General features: G+C 53.6%; 14 protein-coding genes and 1 non-coding gene across 15 annotated transcripts; 5 read left to right on the top strand and 10 right to left on the bottom strand.

Annotated features, from left to right (window-relative positions):
* Positions 1–1,122: 1,122 nt before the first annotated feature.
* On the top strand, positions 1,123–2,647 carry SAICODRAFT_27443 (kinase-like protein; the record flags this gene model as incomplete). The annotated part of the gene is made up of 3 exons (XM_019167030.1): positions 1,123–1,144; positions 1,300–1,619; positions 1,673–2,647. 3 exons carry the CDS (start codon positions 1,123–1,125, stop codon positions 2,645–2,647), a joined length of 1,317 nt encoding a protein of 438 aa, XP_019021594.1.
* An 835-nt stretch (positions 2,648–3,482) lies between these two features.
* On the bottom strand, positions 3,483–4,072 carry SAICODRAFT_31801 (uncharacterized protein). Its single transcript, XM_019168015.1, has one exon. It carries the CDS (start codon positions 4,065–4,067, stop codon positions 3,651–3,653), a length of 417 nt encoding a protein of 138 aa, XP_019021593.1. The 5' UTR covers positions 4,068–4,072; the 3' UTR covers positions 3,483–3,650.
* An 11-nt stretch (positions 4,073–4,083) lies between these two features.
* SAICODRAFT_27442 (uncharacterized protein) lies at positions 4,084–4,893 on the bottom strand (the record flags this gene model as incomplete). The annotated part of the gene is made up of 1 exon (XM_019167029.1): positions 4,084–4,893. One exon carries the CDS (start codon positions 4,891–4,893, stop codon positions 4,084–4,086), a length of 810 nt encoding a protein of 269 aa, XP_019021592.1.
* Positions 4,894–5,146: 253 nt separating this feature from the next.
* Positions 5,147–6,240, bottom strand: SAICODRAFT_84695 (uncharacterized protein). Its single transcript, XM_019171376.1, has 3 exons — positions 5,972–6,240; positions 5,383–5,910; positions 5,147–5,332 (listed from the first exon to the last, which is right to left on the bottom strand). The coding sequence occupies exons 1-3, from the start codon at positions 5,993–5,995 to the stop codon at positions 5,306–5,308; spliced, it is 579 nt and encodes a 192-aa protein (XP_019021591.1). The 5' UTR covers positions 5,996–6,240; the 3' UTR covers positions 5,147–5,305.
* A 61-nt stretch (positions 6,241–6,301) lies between these two features.
* SAICODRAFT_96846 (DnaJ-domain-containing protein) lies at positions 6,302–7,666 on the bottom strand. The gene has a single exon (XM_019172072.1). It carries the CDS (start codon positions 7,596–7,598, stop codon positions 6,423–6,425), a length of 1,176 nt encoding a protein of 391 aa, XP_019021590.1. The 5' UTR covers positions 7,599–7,666; the 3' UTR covers positions 6,302–6,422.
* Positions 7,667–7,991: 325 nt separating this feature from the next.
* Positions 7,992–8,345, bottom strand: SAICODRAFT_9753 (uncharacterized protein; the record flags this gene model as incomplete). The annotated part of the gene is made up of 1 exon (XM_019172114.1): positions 7,992–8,345. The coding sequence occupies one exon, from the start codon at positions 8,343–8,345 to the stop codon at positions 7,992–7,994; it is 354 nt and encodes a 117-aa protein (XP_019021589.1).
* A 90-nt stretch (positions 8,346–8,435) lies between these two features.
* SAICODRAFT_96843 (Coatomer, gamma subunit) lies at positions 8,436–11,660 on the bottom strand. Its single transcript, XM_019172071.1, has 3 exons — positions 11,558–11,660; positions 11,130–11,500; positions 8,436–11,075 (listed from the first exon to the last, which is right to left on the bottom strand). The coding sequence occupies exons 1-3, from the start codon at positions 11,586–11,588 to the stop codon at positions 8,676–8,678; spliced, it is 2,802 nt and encodes a 933-aa protein (XP_019021588.1). The 5' UTR covers positions 11,589–11,660; the 3' UTR covers positions 8,436–8,675.
* Positions 11,661–11,897: 237 nt separating this feature from the next.
* SAICODRAFT_t155 lies at positions 11,898–11,969 on the bottom strand. The gene has a single exon. It is a non-coding gene; the product is annotated as a tRNA-Gly (tRNA).
* A 326-nt stretch (positions 11,970–12,295) lies between these two features.
* Positions 12,296–13,525, top strand: SAICODRAFT_96841 (family A G protein-coupled receptor-like protein). The gene is made up of 2 exons (XM_019172070.1): positions 12,296–12,666; positions 12,724–13,525. The coding sequence occupies exons 1-2, from the start codon at positions 12,499–12,501 to the stop codon at positions 13,429–13,431; spliced, it is 876 nt and encodes a 291-aa protein (XP_019021587.1). The 5' UTR covers positions 12,296–12,498; the 3' UTR covers positions 13,432–13,525.
* An 88-nt stretch (positions 13,526–13,613) lies between these two features.
* SAICODRAFT_31799 (uncharacterized protein) lies at positions 13,614–14,081 on the bottom strand (the record flags this gene model as incomplete). The annotated part of the gene is made up of 1 exon (XM_019168014.1): positions 13,614–14,081. A coding segment is annotated over one exon (468 nt), but the record flags the coding sequence as incomplete, so codon positions are not given.
* A 417-nt stretch (positions 14,082–14,498) lies between these two features.
* On the top strand, positions 14,499–15,527 carry SAICODRAFT_169212 (HAD-superfamily phosphatase). The gene is made up of 3 exons (XM_019165720.1): positions 14,499–15,175; positions 15,246–15,273; positions 15,339–15,527. The coding sequence occupies exons 1-3, from the start codon at positions 14,634–14,636 to the stop codon at positions 15,375–15,377; spliced, it is 609 nt and encodes a 202-aa protein (XP_019021585.1). The 5' UTR covers positions 14,499–14,633; the 3' UTR covers positions 15,378–15,527.
* A 150-nt stretch (positions 15,528–15,677) lies between these two features.
* On the bottom strand, positions 15,678–17,030 carry SAICODRAFT_9749 (Surp module; the record flags this gene model as incomplete). The annotated part of the gene is made up of 1 exon (XM_019172111.1): positions 15,678–17,030. The coding sequence occupies one exon, from the start codon at positions 17,028–17,030 to the stop codon at positions 15,678–15,680; it is 1,353 nt and encodes a 450-aa protein (XP_019021584.1).
* A 268-nt stretch (positions 17,031–17,298) lies between these two features.
* On the top strand, positions 17,299–18,381 carry SAICODRAFT_31798 (uncharacterized protein). The gene is made up of 2 exons (XM_019168013.1): positions 17,299–17,526; positions 17,592–18,381. Exons 1-2 carry the CDS (start codon positions 17,442–17,444, stop codon positions 18,302–18,304), a joined length of 798 nt encoding a protein of 265 aa, XP_019021583.1. The 5' UTR covers positions 17,299–17,441; the 3' UTR covers positions 18,305–18,381.
* A 518-nt stretch (positions 18,382–18,899) lies between these two features.
* Positions 18,900–19,337, bottom strand: SAICODRAFT_43535 (SET domain-containing protein; the record flags this gene model as incomplete). The annotated part of the gene is made up of 1 exon (XM_019168741.1): positions 18,900–19,337. A coding segment is annotated over one exon (438 nt), but the record flags the coding sequence as incomplete, so codon positions are not given.
* Positions 19,338–20,545: 1,208 nt separating this feature from the next.
* On the top strand, positions 20,546–22,358 carry SAICODRAFT_96827 (zf-DHHC-domain-containing protein; the record flags this gene model as incomplete). Its single annotated transcript, XM_019172069.1, has 2 exons — positions 20,546–21,829; positions 21,885–22,358. Exons 1-2 carry the CDS (start codon positions 20,645–20,647, stop codon positions 22,356–22,358), a joined length of 1,659 nt encoding a protein of 552 aa, XP_019021581.1. The 5' UTR covers positions 20,546–20,644.
* Between the last annotated feature and the right edge of the window lie 1,122 nt (positions 22,359–23,480).

The raw sequence follows: 23,480 nt of genomic DNA, 5'->3' as shown, positions 1-23,480 counted from the left end.
ATGATTGTGTGAAGTTTATAGCTCAGTATCTTGGTCTTGTCAAACCGGTTGTGGTTGTGACCCATTCTTATCGGGTCTCCTCAATGGTAGCTGTTAACTTTGATGTCAGCGTTGACCTTGAGCAGGAAACCAAACCCGGAGAAGGAGAAGGCGAGGCTGGTGAGGGCAGAGAAGGCAGAGATAGCGAGGGCGGAGAGAACGGAGAACCCGTTCAAGTCCTGCACAGCCTCCGAAAACCTCAAGGACTACGCCCTCTGCAAGTTAAAGCAAAAGAACATCCACACGATCCAGGGTGGTCTGAGGTTACTTGGAGCTGCTTATCCTAAGAATGGGAAGCCGATGAACAAAGCGGACATGGTGAGGAAGTTGAGGTGGACATGGGAGGACTTCGCTACAAATGGAAGATAGACGAATGAATGTATTAACAGCTATAGCCATAGCTTGTTTGCTATCCTGAACAATAACCTCCATCCTAGAACTGGCGTCAACAGCATATCATCAGCAGCAATCATATGCCTGGTTCAGGTTGAATACAGTACAAGCCGTGTCATCTGATAAGCTGGAGAGGAGAGGGATGCATAGGGAGGTGAGGGTCTGCACGAAGAGTCAACAACAACGAGCATGAGGAGAAAGGATCCGACGGCGACTCAGTGACTTAGCGACGACAATGAACCGGTGAACCGTGACCGTGAATAATGAGACGTGAACGGGAACGGGATCGTGAAACGTGATACGATGACATGTGATGACACATCGAACTTATAATGTACAACTAAACAAATATTCTTCAAATGTTATAAAAGAACAATCACCTTCACATCACTCCATCACAGTCACTCCACCACGGCAAGGCGACATGCAGCCCTAAATCTTGACCTGCTGCGGGTCATCAACACCAACGCCCGCTTGCCATACCTTCTCCCCTTACAAAGAGCTACGTCCATTGCACATATACGACGAGCCTTTCCCTCCTCTCCATCGACGAATACTCATTATCTGATCTTCGTTCTCTCCGACCATCCGACACTGCGCAATCCTTTCTCCTGACTGGAAACGCGAACTGAATCACGGTCTACACGGAGCGAAAACACGGTTTATCGACAATAAGCAATTGCAATTGAGATGGCCATGGATCTTCGCGTAGGTAAGTTACTTTTGGAAGGGTGTATGCTGTTGGGATGGCGCGTTGGGGGTTATTGTCGTCGGCATATGACGTTACGCAATCATCCCGAGATGACAGCATATACCCCTATACCTTGTTCCCGGTATCAATGGCAGTGTGCTAAGAACCTCTCATAGGCAACAAATATCGCATCGGCCGTAAAATCGGTTCCGGTTCTTTCGGTGACATTTACCTCGGCACCAATATCATCTCCGGTGAGGAAATCGCTATCAAGCTCGAGTCCGTCAAGGCCAAGCACCCGCAGTTGGAGTATGAGGCTCGCGTCTACAAGGCTCTCCAGGGTGGTGTTGGTATCCCTTTCGTGCGTTGGTTCGGAGTTGAGTGTGATTACAATGCTATGGTCTTGGATTTGCTGGGTCCTAGTTTGGAGGACCTATTTAACTTCTGTAACCGGAAGTTCTCGTTGAAGACGGTGTTGTTGTTGGCTGATCAGTTGGTAAGTCCCACTGGTGCCAGAATAGCTTGTGTGATTCCTAACCAGTTGGACAGATCTCCCGCATCGAGTACATCCACGCCAAGTCGTTCATCCACCGTGATATCAAGCCCGACAACTTCCTTATGGGCATCGGTAAGCGTGGCAACCAAGTGAATGTCATTGACTTTGGTCTTGCCAAGAAGTACCGCGACCCCAAGACTCACCTACACATCCCTTACCGCGAGAACAAGAACCTCACCGGAACCGCTCGTTACGCCTCCATCAACACTCATCTTGGTGTCGAGCAGTCCCGTCGTGATGATATGGAGTCCTTGGGTTACGTGATGATGTACTTCTGCCGTGGGTCCCTCCCCTGGCAGGGTCTCAAGGCTGCCACCAAGAAGCAGAAGTACGACCGTATCATGGAGAAGAAGATGACCACCCCTACGGAGCATTTGTGCCGCGGCTTCCCTGGAGAGTTCGGTATCTACTTGAACTACACTCGTTCCCTGCGTTTCGACGACAAGCCCGACTACGCTTACCTCCGTAAGTTGTTCAGGGACTTGTTCGTGAGAGAGGGCTTCCAGTACGACTACGTCTTCGACTGGACGATCTTCAAGTACTCTAAGCAACAGCCCGGACAGCCCGGTTACGATGGGCCGCAGGGTGACCAGGGTCAGCAGCAACCCGGACAGCAGTTGCCTCAGATTCAGCAGGCGCCGGTCGTCTCCCCTGGTGCTCCCGGCAACGGTATGGCCATGGACCAGGGCTACGGCGAGCCGCCCAAGCGTACCACTCGCGCTTCTGCCGCTAATGCCTCTGCTCAGGCTACCCCAGGGACTGGTGTTTCCAGCGCTGGCGTCGTCAACCCTCCCAGAAGGAAGATTTCGAGCAACGTTCCGGAGGGTATCCAGACTACCCAGCAGCCGCAGATTGGTCTTCAGCAGTCGTCAGGCAGTGATCGTCTGTTGAGGAGTCAGAGTCGGGGACAGCAGCAGCCTGGGCAGCCCGGTCCACCCGCGCCTGGCTCCCAGCAGAGGTGGTACTAAGTGAGGAAACAGGAGAGTGATGTGAATGTTGGTTAAACGCGTCTGGGGTTGTTTTGATGAGCTTTGTTGAGAGGGGGAGCGAAGAGAAGGGGATCAGACACTTTCTTTCGCTTGAATTGCCGGGGGTTTCTCTTTTGCTCTTCGTGCCCTTCTCTCGTTCGATGTGAGGTCCCGTATACGTGGACCTTACTTTCTTTGCTTATCGGGGGCGTTACGTATGAGTCTATCGGGCTCTCTACTCTTTTGCTTTCGTTATTGGTTTTTCGTTTTGTTGTTTGGGTGTGTTACTCATTGTTTGTTTTCTACTGCAAGACTGGATCTTTATATCGGCGGGACGGCGGCTTCTGGGGATGTTATGTAATACCGGTGTCGTGGGTGCCAAAAAGGGAAACGTGTCGTGTACAGAGGGTTAGGTGCGATTGAGGATCCAGTGGGGCAGTTTTCGTTTTGTTGTTTATGAGCCATGGATGGTGATGCGAAGACGAAATTGCAACCTTTCTCTCGACAATGGCAGGGAGAAAACAGGGGTGAAAGAGAAGGTCCGTGAGGAGGGGGGTCGTGATCGGGAGTGGAGGACTTCTGCTTTTCTTGGTTCCGTCGACGTTGCGAGGGAGTTGTGGGGTGTGTTGGTTTCGTCTGTCGCTGCTGAAGGCTCTTTTCGTTCTTTTTCGTTGGTTTGTGCCATCACTTTGTTTAATGTATTGGTTTGAAACGACATCTTCTTGACTTTAAGACTGTTTTCTATGTGTAAACCATGATGAAGACGGCTAAGAAGTCGGGGAAAACAAAGAAACCAATTGAAATTCAGAAAAGAGTAACAACAAAGCTACGCTCGTACACCGATAGCCAATAACCAATACCATATCCGAATCCAGATCCTGTCGTAAACCAATATGACTCCGTACCAAATGAACACCTAAACCTCCCCCGCCGCTTTTCCTGCCCTATCAGACCCAAAAATCATCACAACCTGCACCCCATCCAGTTCACCCATTGCTCCATCTCAAACAGCCTCCCCACCCTCCCTCTGACTCCCCTCCCCCTGCCCCCCACCGCCAATCCCAACACTAACATCCCTCTTGCAAATCGGACACACCCTCCTCCGCTTCACCAACCAGGGCTCCACGCACGCTTTATGGTATTCGTGTCCACAGGGGAGCGTGAGAAGGAGTTCGCCTGGGGTGTAGTCTTCGAGGCAGATTGGGCAGTCGGGGTGCTTTTCGAGTTGAGGAGGTGAGAAGGGGAGGGACGGTGGGGCTGGGGGTGTTGGGGTTGAGGCGGGGACGGGGGCAGGTGGGGTGCCCGTGGGTGAGGTGAGGGGTAGGTCAGTACCAGGCGACGCAGGTGCCGTGCTGGGTGGAGATGTTGTGGTGGAGGTGGATGGGGAGGTGGAGGTTGCGCCGTAGACTCGTACCGGCATTCGTCTGACGCATTCCTCACTCGCCCTCATTGCGACTCTCTCCCGTCTCCGGCGAAGGGCCCACAAGAACACCAGTGCCGAAAGAAGCGTAAGAGGTGAGAAGAATAGAAGAAGAAGGGTTGAGAGGAGGGGTGGAGAGGGCGAGGGGAGGATGTGGAGCGTAGGTGGTTGTGGAGGGTGGTGGCCGAGGGAGGGGTCGTGGGAGGAAGGAGGGGAGAAGGCGGAGAGGAGGTGGGTGTACGTTGTGTGGGAGATGAAGAGCGCTGGGAGGGGAGCTGTAAGACAATGTTGTCAGCACACAATTAGAGACACGCCTTGGCGTTGAATTGAGGAGTTCAATCGTCTCACCATCAGCAATAGGACCCATCCTAACAAGTTCACCCCCAGACCCACGCTCCCCGGGTCTCCTTTCGACGTCTCCAATAAGCACGGCTTTCGCACCAGGTATCCGTGCCGCGTTTAGGTCTTTCTGGAGGAATGTGCAGGCTCCACCGCGGAGGACGACAACGATCTTATCCACCATCGCTTCACCACCGACAAGACTCCCAACACCACACCCATCGCGCGGATCCGCCAAAAACAACTGTCCAACAATTCCGGTAGGTGGGATCGTTGGTCCGAAAAGTGCTTCAAGTGCGTCAAAGGTCTTGTTGGTTGGGTGCCCGCGGTCGGGATCGGAGGGGGAGGATGGAGGCGAGGAGGAGGGGTGGGTTAGGATGATGCGGGCGTTTGGGGTTGTGAAGAGAGGTGGGAGAGAGGAGGTGCTGATGAGGAAGAGGACGAAGAAGATTGCGAGGGGGGCAAGGATGCTTAGGTAGCGAGGCATGCTGTGCTGATCAGACGCTTCGTCTGTCTAGCTATAGCTATTGACTTCAGGACGAGACGAGATAGATAGTATCGTTTAAGATGTCAGGTATGACAGCCGTTCGGGCATGTGGTTGTAACGTATACCTGATCGGTCAAGTTGTCAGGCTGCGGTCAGCTGTTGACGTACGGTACGTACGGCGGCGCCAAGTTTTCTAAGTTATCGCCGTGCAGTAATTTACAGCGAAGAGAAGTCGTGGGGGATCGCCATATTTCTTGAGTAAGGATTTGATTGAATTTGATAGCAATATTCTTCATCAGTATCGTCCGTGTCGTCTGACACTCCGCCTGTCAATTCCGGCTTCACTGAAAGTTCCCACACCCCTGCCATTCCCTTCTCCAACATCGATATCGACAAAGAGCATCCCTCCTCCTCACGTATACAACGAGGCATAATCAATCTGTCCGCCAGTGTCAGTAAGTGCCCTTCAGAGATACACGCCCGACATGCCTTCGGAAACCTCGCCAACGTCAACAGATACGCCCGATACCTCCACACCAAAAACGCCAAATAACACATCAGGACATAATCCACAACCAATGCGATCGCAGCATACTCCACAACCGCCTGTGCCCCCACCGCACATATCTTACTCTCGATCCCAGTGGTGGTGTTGGTGATGTACGACGAATTGGCAGTGAGCGTAGATGTAGCGTTTTGGTTACACACCCACTCAACACTATACACCCCCTTCTGCAACCTATACGCCATAACCCCACCCCGGACCCCACCCAACAACAACAACGGCAACCACGTCCAACACGCCATCCTTGTCAACACCCACGACCGAATCCCGAGCGCGACGAGCGAGAGGAAGGTTGTGAGGAGTTGCAGAGCGGAGGTGGCGAGGTAAAAGTAGGTTTCGTAGGTGGAGAAGGGGAGGATGGAGGAGTAGGTGTGAAGGAGGTAGAGGCCGATGGTTTGGTAGATTAGCATGAGGGAAGAGAGGATGATTGCGCCCAGGCGGAGAGGGAGGACCTGTGAACACCTGGTTAGAGGGGTGGGAAAAGAGAGAAAAGGGGGGAGGAGGACGACGTACGATGCAACAGCAGTCGCACCACATCTTGGCTGTTCGTTTCTGTACAAGCGCTTTCCTGGGAGTTGAAGTTGAACGTCGACTTTGCCCACACTTACACCCTTAAACTCCCTCTTGAAGAATAGCGACGGTTGGGGGATACTTAAACCTCCTGAGTAAGAGAGGGAATTGCCAATGGCGCAACGCCCAGGCCATAGCCATCGCATCTCACTTTATGCCAGGCCGTGCCATCGTCGTCAAGGCGTAGAGTGTCGTCCGTTTGGGTGGTGGTCTGTGCGCGTATACGTAGATTGCTCATGAAGCAACCGACGACAACCACTGAAGAAGTCTATAGGGAAACATTGATTCTTGTGAGCTATGATCGGACAACATAAATCCGTGACATATGCTAGAGGATATCAATCTATAACCATGCTCCCACTCAACCCCCCTTAACGTTCTTCTATGCACTACCTCACAACTCATCCTTTCCCCCCTTCTCCTTCCCAAACACCTCCTCCAACTCCCTCAAAAACACCTCCCCCCTCCCCTCCGGCAACACAACAACATACTCAACATACATCCGTCCCCACTCCCCTTCCTTCCCCCACACCGGCATCCCATCCCCTTCCCTAACCTCCACGTAGCCCGGCTGAACAACTTCACCCCGTGCGCGGGAGAGCGTGATAGCACGCTGTCCGAACAGGTCGATCGTCCGTGTCCACGAGCCGAGGAGGGCATCTTGTAATGGTAGAAGGACAGTGGTGTACAGATCTTGCCCACGGCGACGGAAGGGGTAGGAGGGCGATGATGTAGTAGGCTCTTGTTCTTCGATAACGAGGACCAAATCGCCTGCTTCCCAATCCGGACTCTCATCCGCTTCGCCCTCGAATACGATTTTATGGCCTTTCATCATCCCGGGCTCAATCTCGACCTCGAACTCGGTTGTGCCGCGGACTACTTTTGAGCCACGGCAGGTTGTGCAAACATGTTTGATCTCTTTTCCTTTTCCTCCACATTTATCGCAGCCCATTTGGACTTGTTGGACGATACCGGGTGCGAGTTGGTGTTTTCTGATGACTCGGCCGCTTCCACGGCATTGTCCACATGTTACGACATCTTCCGCACTTCTTGCGCCGGTACCGAGACATTCCGTACAGATTTGCTGTTTTTCGAGGGAGAGCGGGATGGTTGAGCCAGTGTAAAGATTGCGCAGTGGAACAGCGAGGACCGTCTCGAGCGTCGGACCACGCGGCGTCTGAGGGTGCCGATGTTGCCCAAAATGCCCACTCCCACCAAAGAACTTGGCAAACATATCAAACGGATCCCCACCACCACCCGGGCCCCCCCGTCCCCCTCCTCCTCCTCCCTGCTGACTCAACCCCTCCTCCCCAAACTTATCATACACCTCCTTCTTCTCCGGATCGGACAACACCTCATACGCAGCAGCCAACTCCACGAATTTGGAATGTGCGTCTGGGTTATCTGGGTTCTTGTCTGGATGCCATTTTTTGGAGAGGGAGCGGTATGCGGATTTTATTTGTTGGGGGGTGGAGGTGTGGGGGATGTTGAGGATTTTGTAGAAGTCTCGGGAGGCAGAGACGAGGGTGAGGATGAGGAGGAAGAGCAGGGGAAAGATGATGGATCTCATGGTGGTGGTGCGATCGCAATTGTCTGGCGTTGACTCTCACCTGTTCAATGCTGCGTTGTCCTCTTCTTGGAATTGTTTTCCCTTGCTCGAGGACGTCGGCGCGCGTTGCAGTTGACCACCGACGACGGCGTACGTATGCGACAGGAGTATCTGTATGTAACGTTTTATATTTGTGTAGTGTTTGTGAACGGTGTTCGCATTAAGAGTATAGTGATAGTAACTGTTCGATCCTAATCCCAATTCAATCCCCATGTTTCTCTCGCGTCGTCGGACACGATCCCTGATCGTACACTTTCTTCGACTTCTGTGCAATCGTACATCACTCAAAACAATGCTCTCTCTCATCTCAAACCTGACAAATAAATCAAACACTCGCTTCATCCACATCCTGCCTTACTTCTGACTCAACTTCTCCAAAACCTCCGGATCCACATTTCTGACCTTGACCTCCTTCCTCGTCAAAGCCCCCGGAGCCTCCTTCGGCTCCCGACTCGTATCGCCTCCCGGATGATACTTGTACTTGAAATCCTTCCCCGATTTGTCGCTGGCGTCGCCCTCCCAAGGCATAGCGGAGTGAACGGGGTGTACAACCTCGGTTTCGGTTTCCGAAGTTCCGTTTTTGCGGGCGAAATGGGAACCGGCCCAGGCGAACATGCCGCCGACGATAGCGAGCATGCCGTAGAGTTCTGGGTCGCGGCGGCCCCAGCGTTTGAAGGTGCCGGCGGCGGAGGAAGCTTTTGTGGCCATTTCGTATGACTACTTCGGCTGGTTAGCATTGTCCTGGGTAGACGGGGCGGAGGGAGACAGACGTCCTGTGTGTGTGTGGTGGGAGTGTATGCGTCGGTGTGTTGGTGGGGAGTGTATGCGTCGGTGTGTTGGTGGGGAGTGTATGCGTCGGTGCTGCTGGCTCCGGGTGACTCTTTAAGTAATTCTCGTGGTGACGTCATCGTCACTTGGCCCGCGCGCGCGACCTTGTCATTGAGCGTGAGCGTGAGCGTGCGTGCGTTGCGTTAATTGGCAAGTAGTTAAAAGTTAACTGTTCTACGCTTCCTCCCAGCAAGCACTACCGCTTTTCCCTCATGCAATCCCATTCACCACCAACGCAGCCGCACCCTCACTCTCCGCCCGTGCCGTAATCTTGACCGTAACTCCCCGCTGAGACGCAAACACCATCTGCACGCTCGCCAACACCTTCTCCCCACCCGTCGCCCGCCCACTCAATTTGACCACATGCGTTGTCGTGGAGGTGGGCGAGTCGGTGCCTTCCAGTGGCTGCATACCCAAGACCTCGACGACGTTTTTCGTTGCTTCGGCGAGTGAGGGGAGGGAGGAGAGGGCGTACGTCTCCGTTGCCTGGTTTGCGGGGCCGAGGGCATCCCAGGCTTGTGTGAAGGAACCGATGAATGTTGGTGAGATGAAGTCGCCGGAAACGAGCTCGAGGTTCTCGACCTGGTATTCGTCATCGAAGCCGGTCTCTTCGGGCTCTCCTGTGGTTGGATCAACCTCCTTCGTGGTAAACTTGAGCGTGTTAGTGAATGAAGTGATGGGGTACATCTCAGGCTCCACACGCCTGAACGCAACGTAAATAGTCCCGGGCACGCCCTCCGTCAGCGTCGGCAAAGGAATGATAAACTCCTCCTCAAGTGACTCCTCATCCTCCGGTACCGCAACCATCGATACGTTCTCGAGCATAGTATCGGGAATGGTGTTTTGGACGTCAAACTGCAAGACGATGTGCTCGTTGAAGACGTGCTTGACGGCACTGACGACATACTCCATTTCCCTTTCCGTAAGCTCGACCTCCCTGGAGCTCTTCAGAACTGCGCCGTAGCTGCTGAATTCGGGTACAGCAGCCAAAGCCTGAGCATACCGACTCGTAGCATCCTCGACCGGTGCGCTTGCTCCACCGACGGAAGCAACAGTAGCAGCTGCCTTGGCAGCAGGCTTGTCAGTACCGAATGTCGAGCCGACAATAGTAGTCGCCTGCGTCTTCTTCTGGAAAGCCTCCGCATCGGCCTGTTCTCTTGTGATAACAGGAACCTGCTTAATATCGAAAGGCTTCTCGAATGATCCGGTATCAGACACGTAAAGAACGAGCTGCTGTTCCAGGACAGGCAGGGAAAAGACCGCGTCGTTCTTGACGAACTTGTTTGCCATTTCCTCGTTCTCGACACACCTCAAGGCCAACGCAGCACGATCACGCACCTCGTCATCGATATCATCCATACATCTCGCCAATAAGACCTTTACGCTGGTCTTGACGCCCTGATCTACATCTCCGACCGCGAACCTCGCGAGGGCGGATACCGCCGCAGCCCTAACCAACGCATTCTCGAGCGCGACTCGGTTGTAGATGTACCTGATATACTTCCTCGGCATAGGCATACCCGGTCCCTGCTGTCCAAGGAGATGCAAGATTCGTACAGCAAGCTTGGAGTACTCGCAATCCTCGATAAAGTCACACAAGACACTCAACGCCTCCTCACGACTTTCCGGCACGAACTTGATCATGTCGAACACAGCCTCGACGACACATCTCTTGAAGTCGTAACCACCCTCATCCCTCAACACGCCGCTCAAGAAAGCGAGCATGATACCCTGCTTCGCGGGGAACTTGAGCACGAGAGACCTCACGGCGTCGACGATGGTGGCCTTGAACTCGTCCGAGATGTCGCCCATGAAACCCTGGATCTGCTTCATTAACCTATCGACAGAAGCCTCGTTTCCGGTCTTGAGGAGGGTGGTGATAGCAAAGGTTGCGATACTCCGGTTACTGTCTGCGATCATGCCCTCGATATCGGGGTTACAGACACTAACCGCGGCAGGGTTCCTCATCGCAAACTTGTTCAAGGTCCTGATCGCTGCGAATCTGGCGGCGTACCTGGGGCTTGTAAGGAAGAGCTGCAAACAGGTGACCGCGGCTTGTGCCTCGGATTCTTGTACGTTGGGTATGTCGAGCAAGGCCTTTGCCGCCTCGATGTTGACCATATCCGAGCGATGACGAAGGAGGGACTCGATGATACCGACCATGCTTGCGCGCTGGTTCGGGTCCTCGGCAGCGATTTTGGCGGCATAACGGATCAACATGACCAATCCAGCCGAAGACTTCAACGAGCCGTTTCCACCGCCTCCGAGCAATTTACCCATCATTCCTCCGCCGGAGTTGTTGGAGCCTGAGGAGCCGAATTGGGTAATCATCTTGATGACGCCCATACGGTCTCCACTCCTCATCTGGTACAACAAGCCGAGGGCATGGTACTGAGCGATCGAACTTCCACCGCTGAGTTGCTGTCCATTCATGGTGATGATCTTTGACGCGGTGACGGCTTCCTGCGTCTCGTTGGCCCAATGCTTGATGATCGGGGACGCGATAGGAAGAAGGTGGAAAGAGGAGACCAGAGCGGCGGACGAAACAGAAGCATGCTTGTCGACGATCGCGGTCTTGATGAGTCGCTCGATTGCTTGGACGGTAGTACTCTGGGCGACCCGGCGTTAGCAAACCCAGTCTTCTCCACGCAGAGGCCGACATACATCAATAACTCTGCACAATGCTCTGATGGCATTAGGTCTGAACACGACATCGCTTCCCATAGCTGTATCCTTCATGATCGAACTCGTGACCATGATGACATCCTCGGCAACACTCGCCAACTCCTTGATGACGACGTAGACCATCTGCCTCAATCCAGCATCCTTGTTCTGGAAAAGCTTACTGACACCGAAAAAGAGCTGCGTCGCTTCCTCTTTGGTGAAGACGGGTGCGGAGGAGGTCGAGGTGGAAAGGAGGTATGCGATCTTAGTGAGGAGGGTGCGGCATTTCCGGGGCGAGATAGGCGAGGAATTGAAGATCCTAGCTTCCTGGAACACAGTCGTCTTATCGATCGACGTGAAAGGAGTTGCCTCTGTTCGCAATTGATCAGCACGTGTCAAATCGCATCATGGAGGGCGACGTAGCGTACCGATATCCTCGTCCTTCTTGTAACCGCTCATGATCGAGAACTAGCCGAGCAATGAGCTTGTAAATAATTGATGGCGCAGTTAGCAGAGTCGGGTTATCGTTCGATGAGGGGGGGGGGGGGGGATTGTATTTTTGGTGGTTGTGTTTCGTTGTACGCGATACGTTTGTCGGTCGCGGTACGTGTCAGGGCTCCAGCGTCAGCCGTGCAGGTGGGAGACCGGGCCGCCGTGTATGATGCGCCTGAGAGAAAGCTGACAAAAGGACGATGAATTATTGAACGCTTCTTGACGCTTACCACGGAGTGTTTGTGCACGTGGAACGAGACCAAAAGTCAAAACAACTGCGTCATCCAGGAATCGAACCAGGAACTAAAGCTTGGAAGGCTTCAATGCTAACCATTACACCAATGACGCTTTGTTCAGACTCGTTGTCGCAATTACAAAAATATTCATGAAAACAAGATCCGTGGGAATTCTGCAACCATACGCTTTCAAACCTCGCTTCACGTCTGGAGCATCTTCAAGGAAGCAATTGTGTTTAGCAAAAAGGTTGTCGTCACCCCGAGTTAAACGACACAGCTTGAACATCGTGGACACGGATCGCTGTTACCCGTCGGTCGATCAGGTGAGCGGCAGAACGTCCAACCGTTGCGGCGCACCACACAAGGCAACCGTCGCCGCAACGATGGATCGTATCAGCTGGTGACTCACGAGTTCTAAATTCAAGTTTCCAGGTTCCACAAATCGTGATGACGGGAATTATATTGGCAATTGAAGCACCTGATCAGTGAATACGTAATGCCCACAGCTACCCCACCCAAGGTCTCCGGTATACCCGTTGTCTCACGCCTGTCGCCAAGGTTATCTCGGATTCGTATATAACCCTGTCCATCCCTTCAACTACATTTGACAACCCAGCTCAGTTAAAGAACAAATATCGACGATGGAAGAATTCCTCGCACCCCCAGCTCCAGGCCATCGCTACCCATACCCACCCAACGGAACCTGCGAATCCGCCTCCCATCTCGGGTACTCCGTCTTCTGGGCTACATACGCCGTGTTCCTCCTTTCCTCCCTGTTCTTCATCTTCCTAGCCTCCCGTGTCGAGAAGGTGCTTGACTATCCTGCATCCAATCCCGTAGCTGGAGATGCTGATATGTGAGTGCAGTCACTCCGCCTCTTCCACTACATCACGACAACGGTCACACTCATCGCCGCGGTATCATACTACGCAATGGCAACCCACTCCGGTTCAACCTGTATCCCAACCCCACACGACTCCGCTGACGTCCACGCCTACCGCCAAGTCTTCTGGGCCCGCTACGTAGACTGGCTCTTCACTACCCCCCTCCTCCTCATGGATCTAGCCTTCCTGGCGGGGATGGGATGGGTCGATATCATACTCCTCACGACGGCGGATCAGGGGATGATTTTGCTTGGATTGTTTGCGGGGCTGAAGAGTAGGAGGACGGGGCATGGGAAGGCGAGGTGGGGGTGGTTCGTGATGAGTTTGGTGTTGTTTTTGTATGTTGTTGGATTACTTACGACTACGGCCAGGAGGCATGCGAAGGCGAGGGGAGGGAGGGTTCGGAAGATCTACGACACGCTCGGGTTTTACGCAGTTTCCCTCTGGTGTGCATACCCCATCGTCTGGGCACTCGGAGAAGGAACCAGGAAAATTGGAGTCGATGCAGAGATTATTGCGTACGCGGTTTTGGATGTGATGAGTAAAGCGGTATTTGGGAGTATTTTGTTGATTGCGCATATGAGGAATCCGGAGACGAGTGTGCCGTTGACGGGGTATTGGAATTCGTTGGTGCCGGAGGGGGATTCGGAGAGGGCGAGGTTGTTGGCGGAGGATGATGATGAGAATTGAGACGGTGCGAACGATGTGATGTCGAAGGGGGAAGGCAGGAAGCATAGTATGCGTTTGTTTTTTCTTTATCATTTGTGACCACATCATTCTCGGGCCGGCAGCTGCGGTTACTTTCACTTTCGCTTAGATAGCGTATTGCTTTATTCTCCACTTATTCGACCCAATTGCAAACACCCATTCCATTACTCATGCTGTGCCCTCTCCCCAACCCCCGTCAAAACCTCCTTCACCATCCTCCCAACCTCACTCTCCCTCAAGAACTCACTCCGCCTAACCGCCTCCACAACCGCAATCGTCGTCGCCACATCCGCACTCTTCACCCATATCCGTCCATTAACACCCACCGCGATCTCGAACGCGACTTGTCCCGCTAACGCCAAGAGCACGGGTGGGCTTGGCATCAAGAGCCGTCTACACAATGAGAGCGAGGCGGTCATGACATATCCCTCCTTCAACTCGCCGAAGCCAGCGCTCTTTCCTGTGGTGGGATCAACACATTCGAGTTCGGGTTCCATATCTTTGTTCGCTAATGTCACTCTAGCATAAACCAATGATCCAATATTGAGCATTGGTCGATTCTTCTTCGTCGCGCCCTCAAAGGCGAGGGCATCGAGTTGTGCGGCGTGAGCGGATCCAATGTCGAGCTTGTACCCTTCGACATGTTTTCCGGTTACTTGGGCGATGACGCTCTCGCCTACGGCTGGGACATATCTCTTCTGAGAAGATTCGATGTAATAGGACTTTGGTGCTGGGGATTGGAGGCGGCCGGCTTTTTGAGGGAGGATTGAGGAATTTGTAGGGTCGTGGGAGAGGAAGAGGCCGGGACCGAGGCGGAGGGGGTTTAATGTGGTTGTAGATAGGTCTTCTGGGAGGGATTCCCCGGGGAGGAGGAGGGGTGGTTGGGTGGTGTCGAGATCCATTGCTGTGGCCATTGTGATCTGATCTGGTCTGATTTGTGAAGAAAAGGGTACTGGCAGGCTCGTTTAGGAAAGACTGGTGATCGTATAAATTGCCGTAAACTTCAAATTCGAGAAGTCGTTATCGTCGTTAGGTATCGATAAAGCGTCGTCTTTTTTTTTTGAGCGGCGAGCCTCCTCTCTCCTCGCGGCCGTGCAAACGCAGGCAGGGCGAGCTCGAGGGCACCGGTCGCAGCGACAACGTACCCAAAAACCGTGCAAAATCCAATCTTTGACCCAATTGCAATGGTCCAGTCCTTCAACCCCCAGGGCATCCTCCTCTCCTTCCGCGCCTTCCTCTCCCCCTCCCTCGCAACCCCCCACCTCCACCTCCCCTCCATCGCCCACATCTCCTTCCCCGCCCTCAAACGCGCCGGTATCCGCGCCATCGCATTCGATAAAGACAACACCCTTACCGCACCGTACGCGGATGAGATATGGAGTGAGTTCGAGGGAGGATGGGAGGAGTGTAAGAGGGTTTTTGGGCGGGAGAATGTTTGTGTGGTCAGTAACTCGTTGGGAACACCGGACGATCCGAATTTTACGGCAGAGAAGCGGATCGTACATCCTGGGCTCGGTGTCGAGGTCCTCCAACACACACTCAAGAAACCCGCAGGCTCCGACGCGCTCCTCGCGCACTTCTCCCCCCACCCCCCACACACAATAGCTTTCGTCGGCGATCGTCGGCTCACGGACGTATACTACGGGAATTTGGGCGGTCTGACGACGATCTTGACGGACGCATTTAGTTTCGAGAGGGATAATCCGGTTGCGAAGTATGTGAGGAGGTTTGAGGGCTGGTGGTTTGGGGGAGGAGGGGTGAGGGGTGGGGAGGTTGCGGAAAGGTATTGGAGGGAGGTGCAGCAAGAGAAAGGGGGAGTATGAAGTTATATTGGCCATTGTTGAAGGGACAGCAAAACATAACAGCTAAGGGGTGGTGGCAGCTGTCAGGATACGTATAGCAGGCAGTTCGGCGCTGACCTACTGTAACCCCCGTGCGCGGAAGACTACGACGTCGCTCCACCCCACAACAGCTTCATTCCCTCTCTCCTTATGACTATACATGTTGGGGAGAGTCTGTGGCTCTTACAGGGAAAGGGTGAGGTCTGGGAGAGTCATGTGAGCTTGAGCTTATGGAAGGGAAAGGAAGGACTGGTTGTAGGCGTTTTCTTATGCTTTTGCTCGAGATGCTATCGCTATCCGGCCCCAAGTAACGACGGGGCTTTGGTAAATCCGATAAATACCAACCTTACGACCAACCTCATCCTCCCTCACACTGCATCCCCCAAATCAAGCCTCCCTCTGCTTCTTCCTCACCCCCTCCCCCTCCTCCCCCCTCATAACCCTCTTAACATTCCTAACAACATCCTCCACATACAAATTACTCGTCCCAACCTCCCTACTCTCCGCCACACTCCTCTGTGCCCGCCATCGTGGATCCAACAACTCAATCCTCATATGTTCTGCCATCTCGTCGACGGGGATGGGGGCATTACAGCGCGGGCAGAGTTGGGTGGCGATTTGGGAGGGGTGGGGGGTACGGGTGCGGGGGTCGTGGGTGGAAGGGCGGATTTTCATGTTGGGGGGGAGGGTGGTTGCGGTTTGGTGGGCGAGGCGGGCTTGTTCGCGTTGGTGCATGCGTTGTTGGATGAATTGTGCTTCTTCGTCGATTTCTGCCACCGCTGGAGCTGGCACTGGTATCGCGACTTCTTCCTCCTCCTCCTGTACCGGTACGTCCTCAATAGCTAGGGTTTCTCCTCGCATCCGCGCTTTCTCCTCCAGTGTAGCGCTCTGAAGGTCGTTCAGCGATACTGGAAGTGCAAGCTCGGCGTTCTCGTCTGCGTCGGTAAATAGCACCGTCTCCACCACCACGAAGTCCTGCCAATCTACGGCGGCGTACGCGATTCGCTCTTTCTCGTCTTCTTCTGCTTGGCGCTTTTGTTGGGAGGCTTGATGTTTCGACCAATTGACGCGGGATTGGATGCGTGGTAGGAGGGCATAGACGTCTTCCACGTTCTTTTGGAGTTCGATGGTTGGATGTGGGGTGGGTGGGATAAGGATTTGTGTATACTGCTCCACCAACGCAAGAAAGTAGGGATGGAGTGAGTGATTTGGTCGGAGGAAGTCGAATTGAAAATTCCGTGCCTCGCGGTTTGCGAGCGAAGATTGGAATCCGCGACCCTTACGGGCGACAAATTGTGCGGTTAGGCGAAGGATATCGAGGTCTTGAGCGGATATTGCCGGTAACTTTGCCGAGAACTTATATGCCGGCGGCGCCTCCGGCGCATCATCCAATTGCCTCTCTTTCGCTTCCACATCCTTCGCCGCCGCACTCGTCCTCAACCGCGATTCACGATCCGGGTTCAACCCCGACCCCGCCGTCGACCCAGATTGGATCTCACTGAGTCTGTGAGCGTAGTACGGGTAATATGGATCGGCGGGATTCAAGAACGCGAATTTTGAGTTATGTTTCTCGGTATCTCGGATTCTGCTCTCGAATGCTGGGCCGGAGCGGGCGACGTAGGTTGCTGTTTTTTCGACGATGTCGCGGATGTCGGGGGGTGGGAGGATTACGCCGGGGGGGTATTGGGTTTTTTTCAGGGCTGTGTTGGAAGGGGAGGGGATGGGTGGTGTTGGTGACATTGTGGATTGAGAAGATCGAGGGGAGTTTGGAGGGAGAAGATCGTCGAGGAGGGTGTAACGTAGAGGCTGTAGGACGCAGTACACGAGTGCAGCACCCAGCCCAGCTTAAACATGGAAAAACTGCCCAAGCCCGTAATGATATGAAATCCTCTATATGAGAGATATATACCACCCCTTTCTACAATCTGAAAGCTCCTTGACCCCTTCTCCACCATGAGTGGCGGCCTCGAGCACGAGCGCCCCGGTATTCGCATTAGACCGACCGAAACCTTATTTGCAGCACCTACCCGCTCATATACACCAGATCTATATCATCCTACGAATCAAGAGCTATCTATTCACTCTCCTCGAATCACTCCTCCAACTCTCATCCATATCAGTCATCTCTCAAGTCCGGGTATGAACGGCAACATGGGCGACTACGCAGCACAATATCCTCCATATGATGCGTCAATAGACCCCTCGTCGCTATTCTTCAATAACGGTCACGTACCACGTTCGTATTCCTTTTGAGGACCTGTGTTATTTGTCTACAGCAGCTGACAGAATCGTTCCGAACAGAACTCAGCCCATCCGACCCCCTCCTCCAATCCTTCTCCCCAAACACCTCATCCCTCCCCCTCGACCTCTCCTTCGGTACACCCACTCCAGATACCCTCTCAGCTACCAACGGAGGAGCCGAACTCGACAAACGCAAAGCCCAAAACCGCGCAGCCCAACGCGCCTTCCGCGAACGCAAAGAAAAACACGTCAAAGAACTCGAACAAAAACTGAACGAGTTGAGGGAAAACACGTCATTGACGGCGGAGGAGAACAAGACGCTGAGAGAGCAGATTGCGAGGTTGGAGATGGAGAATGAGGTTTTGCGGCAGGCGGGGATAACGAGTCCGGAGTTGAAACCTGAAGCGAATGTTCCGGCGCGGTTTGAGTTTCCCAAACCCGACACTCTCCCTCTGGGTCGAAATTCATCGCGTTCACCCTCCGCCGGACCAAACGGCAACCCCTCAAGCCCCGACACCGTCTCCTCCATCTCCTCCTCCTACCTCCACACCCACACAACATCCTCCCACCCCGTCCTGCCCCCAACAGCGATGTCCTGCCCCAAAGTATGGTCAAAAATCGTTTCACACCCCCGTTTCGACGAGTTGAGTGACGACCAAGTGGGTTTTGTGAGTCAGCGCTTGAGCGTTGTGGCGACCGAAGAGAGGGGGATCGAGGAGTTGATTAGGGAGACGATTGGGGGGGTTCTGGATGGGGATGCGATGCAGGCGTAGGTGGGGAGTGTACGATGAAGTGACTTTGACATTTGCAACTGGGTTTATTGGAGTTTTAATGTGGTTCACAAAGGGATTGAGCTGACGTTGTCCGAAGATCTGAAGTTCCAAGGGCCAAGTCGTGCTCTCCCTACCAGACATTTCATGCAAGTATTGATACTTTTCCATAATACAAACTTGCATGTTATTACACGAATTAACTAGCGTTGTCCATGTCGCATAACCCATCCAAAAGAACTCCTAATGAACCATGTCCTTAACCCATACCACCCGTTCGTCTCAATACCAAATTCACTCAACGCCTCCTCAACCTCCTATCTCCCCTGTACGGTCTCCGCTTTACCTCGGCAGCGGACCTCGGAGCTACAGCAGGAGCAAAAACACGTTTCGCGGCACTCACAACTTTGCTCATGGCTTTCCCTAGCAAGCCTTTTGAGTTGGTCTTCAGTTTTTTCGTTGCAGGACCATAAGCAACCGATCCGATACTTTTCCTCTTGCTTAATCGTAACCCTTTGATCACGACATCCGCCTCTTCCTCGCTTTCGCTCTCACTCTCGCTCTCGCTATCGCTGTCTTCCACCCTCCCCTTCTTCCCGATAAATCCCCTGCACCCCACGGCCCCACACCTACACTCCTGCTCCACCGCCCCCTCAAACCACTCGAAACAATAATCATACGTAATCTCCTCCCCAACCCCCACTCCTTTCTCACATGCAAAAATCCCAACCCGTGGTTCGCCTCTCACGTACCATTTTTCCACTTTGGCGTTAGGGGAGCAGGAGTGGTTCGCGAAGCGGCCTTCGTTTGCGCGGGTGTGGGCGTCGATCATGGTTGATTTGTGGAGGGCGAGGAAGTAGTGGTCTTCGCCGCCGCCTGTTACCTTTCCCTTCCCCTTGGTGGCTTCTTTGGCCTTTGCTTTGGCAGCCTTCATACGCTCCATGGTTCGTCGCTGACACTCCTCGGTTGAGATAACCTCCCCACGATACTCCACGATCAAACTCCCCGCATCGAAGTCCCTTAACGCGCAGATCCCACAGCCACGGTCCTTTGTCTTGACGACCTCCACGTTCCTATTCCTCTTCTTCTCCTTCTCCCTTGCATCCATCTCCTGGAACGCACGATTCCCACATCCAGGCCCCGATGCACAAGTCGAGTCGTCGCACTCCCAGAATAGAGCACGGTTCCAGCAATTATCACCACACCCACTTCCGGGTTCGCACGAACATGACGGACGGTCGGAGGGTGGTACGAGGAGGGCTGAGCGCGGTACGTCGACATAGATATTCTTCAGAATTTTTCGGTAGTTCTTGGGGGCGCGGGGACGGGGGATGGAGGGCGCGTGGAGGTTGTGGGGGAGTTGGAAAGGGCGGAAGGTGGAGGGGTCGACGAGGTGTGCGCCGGCTAACATTGGGAGAGGCCAGAATGGTTCGCGGGGGTTGGGTTTGCAGAGAGATTTGGATTTGAAGGTGGCAGTGCGGGTGCGGGTCGAGGCGCGGCGGGTTGGTGGTGGTGGTGATGAGATGGACGATGCAGGTGTTGGGAGACCGACATAGAGTCCTTCCGTGCGATACACTTTCCGGGGCTTAGTGTTGACTCCTTCATGGTTGCCTTGGCTTTCGCTTTCGCTTCCACTTTCATCCTCCGACTCTGATCCGGATTCGTCTGAGTCCTCACCTTCCTCCTCCGAGCTCGACTCGGCATAAATCGACTTCTTCTCAACCACCATCGCGGAAAGAAGCGATGTTCTCCTCGCTACAGCCTCTTGTCGTTTCTGTGCCTCGTTCTCATTATACAAAATCTCCTTCGCGACCGTACGGAGAGTCCTCCCACGCACCTTCGCGGTCGACCTCAAACTCTTCGGAAGAGCCACCGCCAACACTCCAGAATCACGTCTCGGACTCCTCTCACGACGCGATCGCGACGCTGGGGGAGAGCTAGAAGTTGACGTCTCAGTTGCAGAAAGGGGCGGAGTAGGCAACCCCACGTTCAACCCCGTCCCAAAACTCGAACGCGTCCGTCTCCTTAACGGCGCAGGCGATTCCTCTTCATGAAGCCTCTTCTTCGCGAGTAGACCTAAGGGGAGGGAGGATGGTGTTACAACCCTGACCATTTTTATTTTCTGTGATGATCCGAGGAGTCGGAGGAGGGGAGACGCGTGAAGCGTGAACACAAGCTGTATGGGGATATATTAAGGTTGAGCCACCTGCGCCGCACTCACGGACAATACCAGGTAACAAGGAGAAGGGCAGAGAATGGGAAAGCTCTGGTTTGAATGAGTATTGCTGTCCAACATTTGCGCAAAGCACGGATCGTCATAATCGCGCTGGGTTAGGTTTGGAGATGGAGTCCATCACAGCTGCACTGGCCGAGGCGCCGTCAACGGTTACTCCGAGTTCGACTGGAACCAGGAGGTCAATGGCAGAGAGCGAACGGGCCATTCGCTCCCAAAGTGGGTCGAAGCCAGGCTCAGAATCAATCACGGAAGCAGTTGCGCACGCATCGTCGCCGACATTCGCGAGCTTCGCTGAAGCCAGAGGAATACCGATTGCTTCAACGACAAGTACTGAAGCGGAAACTGCGTCTACAACTCTTTATACAGCGCTCGAGAGCCAGCATGGAACCTCAACCTTGACTGCGAACCCATCTTCATCACCTACAACTGTGAATACTACGGCTACACAACACCCTGACTATTCATCGATACCAAGTCCTAATATCATATCGAGAAGCATCCACACCAACACGATAACAACAGAATTCCCCCTTCCACCACCAATTCCAACAACATCCCTACCAACGACCCCGACAACCCCCCACACCTTCGCCTCCTCAACACAAATCCACGCCTTACCCGCCCAAACCCCTCGGAACCAGCACCCAAGCACCGACCCCCTCATCTCACCGGGCCAACCTCCTCTTACGCCCCTTCTCAAGACAAAATCAAAATCGAAATCGAAGCTGAAGGCCGACTTGAACTACCACCATACCCCCCACGCCCACACCTACCACCTCAACGGGCGCCTCCAATCATCCCGCTACCACTACCCCGCCTCCCTCCTCACCCTCCTAATCATCATCATCCCAGTCGGTCTATGGTTCGGCTTCACAGCGCCGTGGATATGGGAACATATCAGCCCGGCTGTCGTTGGGGTCTATGCGTATTTGGTACTGGTCTGTTTGGTTAGTTTTGGGAAGGCTGGGTGGACTGATCCTGGGATTTTGCCACGGAATCTGGATATTTTGGATCGGGAGCCGACGGATTCGTTTCACAACTGGCCGCTTCCGCTCTCGACACACCTCACACCACGCTCACCCTCGCACTTTCCCCTCTTACACCGCCGTCGACGGAAGGTTGTGAATGCGGAAGGAAAGCCGGTCGAGGTCGAAATGAACCTGAAGTACTGTACGACATGCCGAATTTATCGACCTCCGCGAACGAGTCACTGCAAATATTGTGATGCGTGTATCGAGTGGACGGATCATCATTGCAAATTTCTGAATACGTGTGTTGGGCGTCGAAACTACGTATGTCCCCCATCTCCCCTTCCCCTCATGCCGCATAAGCTAATGATCGGAACAGCGCTATTTCTTCACCTTCGTAACATCCCTCCTTCTCCTCTCCCTCCTAACCCTTTCAACGACCCTGCCCCACGTCATCCTCCACTACACCCGTCACTCATCCCCCGGTACCTCCTTCCCGCACTCACTCCGCACAGACCACGCCGCATCCGCAATCTCCCTCTTCCTCGTCATTTACGCATTGTTGGCGTCTTTGTTCCCTGGTGCGCTGTGCGGCTACCATCTGTTCTTGATCGCCCGGGGTGAGTCGACGCACGAATACCTACGTGGCTCGGTCCTCCGTCCCCAGGAAGGTGAAGGAGATGTGAGGAGACCGTTCGACGAAGGTTGTGCGCGAAATTTTCTTGTGGCACTGTGCCGGCCGAAGATCTTGGCTTGGGTTATGCCGAGAGGCGAATGGGTTGGGGAGGAAGATGGGAGGTTTGTCAGGATGGGGAGGTTGGGGGAGGGGGTTGATTCTGACAATCCGGTATGAGTTGAGCATTCGGATGTCACCAGCGTCTACATTATTATAGGTATTCATGCACCTGGAGAAGAGTGAGAAGGTGTCATACACGCGTGTCCAGGAGGAATCAGGGTATGGGAAGTGGTGTTTGTTAGGCCATAAGTACTATGGTCGTCATGATCAGTCTTGAAGGAACAAAGCTTGCTTGGCGGTTTGAGAGCGAGAGACGCTTTAGAATACTGACTGAGTCTGGAAGGCTCGTTTAGCTGCAAGAGAGAAGTTGCACAAGAGTAAGGGAGTGAGCATTGGCAAAATTCTGGACTATCGCGCTTTACGCATCAAGCAGCTCTGCAAGCCGCATGCCAACATTTATATGGCCAACTTTGAATCGTGCTCAGATAAATTTCTCGATACCTAGGCAAACCTAACTGTAAAAAAATATCCCGCGTAGGTAGTACTCCCAACAGAGGCAACTTTTGAGTGCCACGTCTCGGGCACGCCACGGACATTTCGAGAGGGTAATCAAAGTGCTGGTAAGCTTCGCTCTACATCATCTTCGCGGATGCAAAGAAAATGTGGATTGCTGCTTCAGTTAGGCTTCTTACCTAAGTTGGCCATGCCCGTGGCAGCGGCTGTGTTTATCGCTTACAAGCAACCACGGCCTGCGTCCTCTTCCCACGGTACCTGACCGCAGTGGAGGTTCATGGTAATTGAGAATTGGTATTTCTCAGTTGATCAGTACCTAAGTTGCGCCGAGGATATCAGAGCCAAGAAACATTCAGCGTTTGTCGGAAAGTTGCTTACGGGTAATACCTACTACTAGTACAGCGACGGTCAATGGCATCAGCCATGCGTTTGGGGCGCCGCTGAGGAAGTAAACACCGAGGCTAACAAAGAGCCAGGCGCCATGCGTAGTACTAGTGACGAGAGGTTGCACTTGTGACTACATGATCCCCGTCCTCTACAATATCCTGATCGGAAATGCAATGATCAGAAGTTTAGGTTGGAACAGTGTTAGAGGGCATGTGGGTTAGGGTTAGGGTTAGGGTTAGGGTTAGGGTTAGGGTTAGGGTTAGGGTTAGGGTTAGGGTTAGGGTTAGGGTTAGGGTTAGGGTTAGGGTTAGGGTTAGGGTTAGGGTTAGGGTTAGGGTT

Source organism: Saitoella complicata (assembly GCF_001661265.1).
Source record: "Saitoella complicata NRRL Y-17804 unplaced genomic scaffold SAICOscaffold_25, whole genome shotgun sequence".
In the NCBI taxonomy this organism is placed as follows: Eukaryota; Fungi; Ascomycota; class Saitoellomycetes; order Saitoellales; family Saitoellaceae; genus Saitoella; species Saitoella complicata.
Note: the sequence above shows the minus strand (reverse complement) of the source record. Positions and strands in the feature narration are given on the sequence as shown.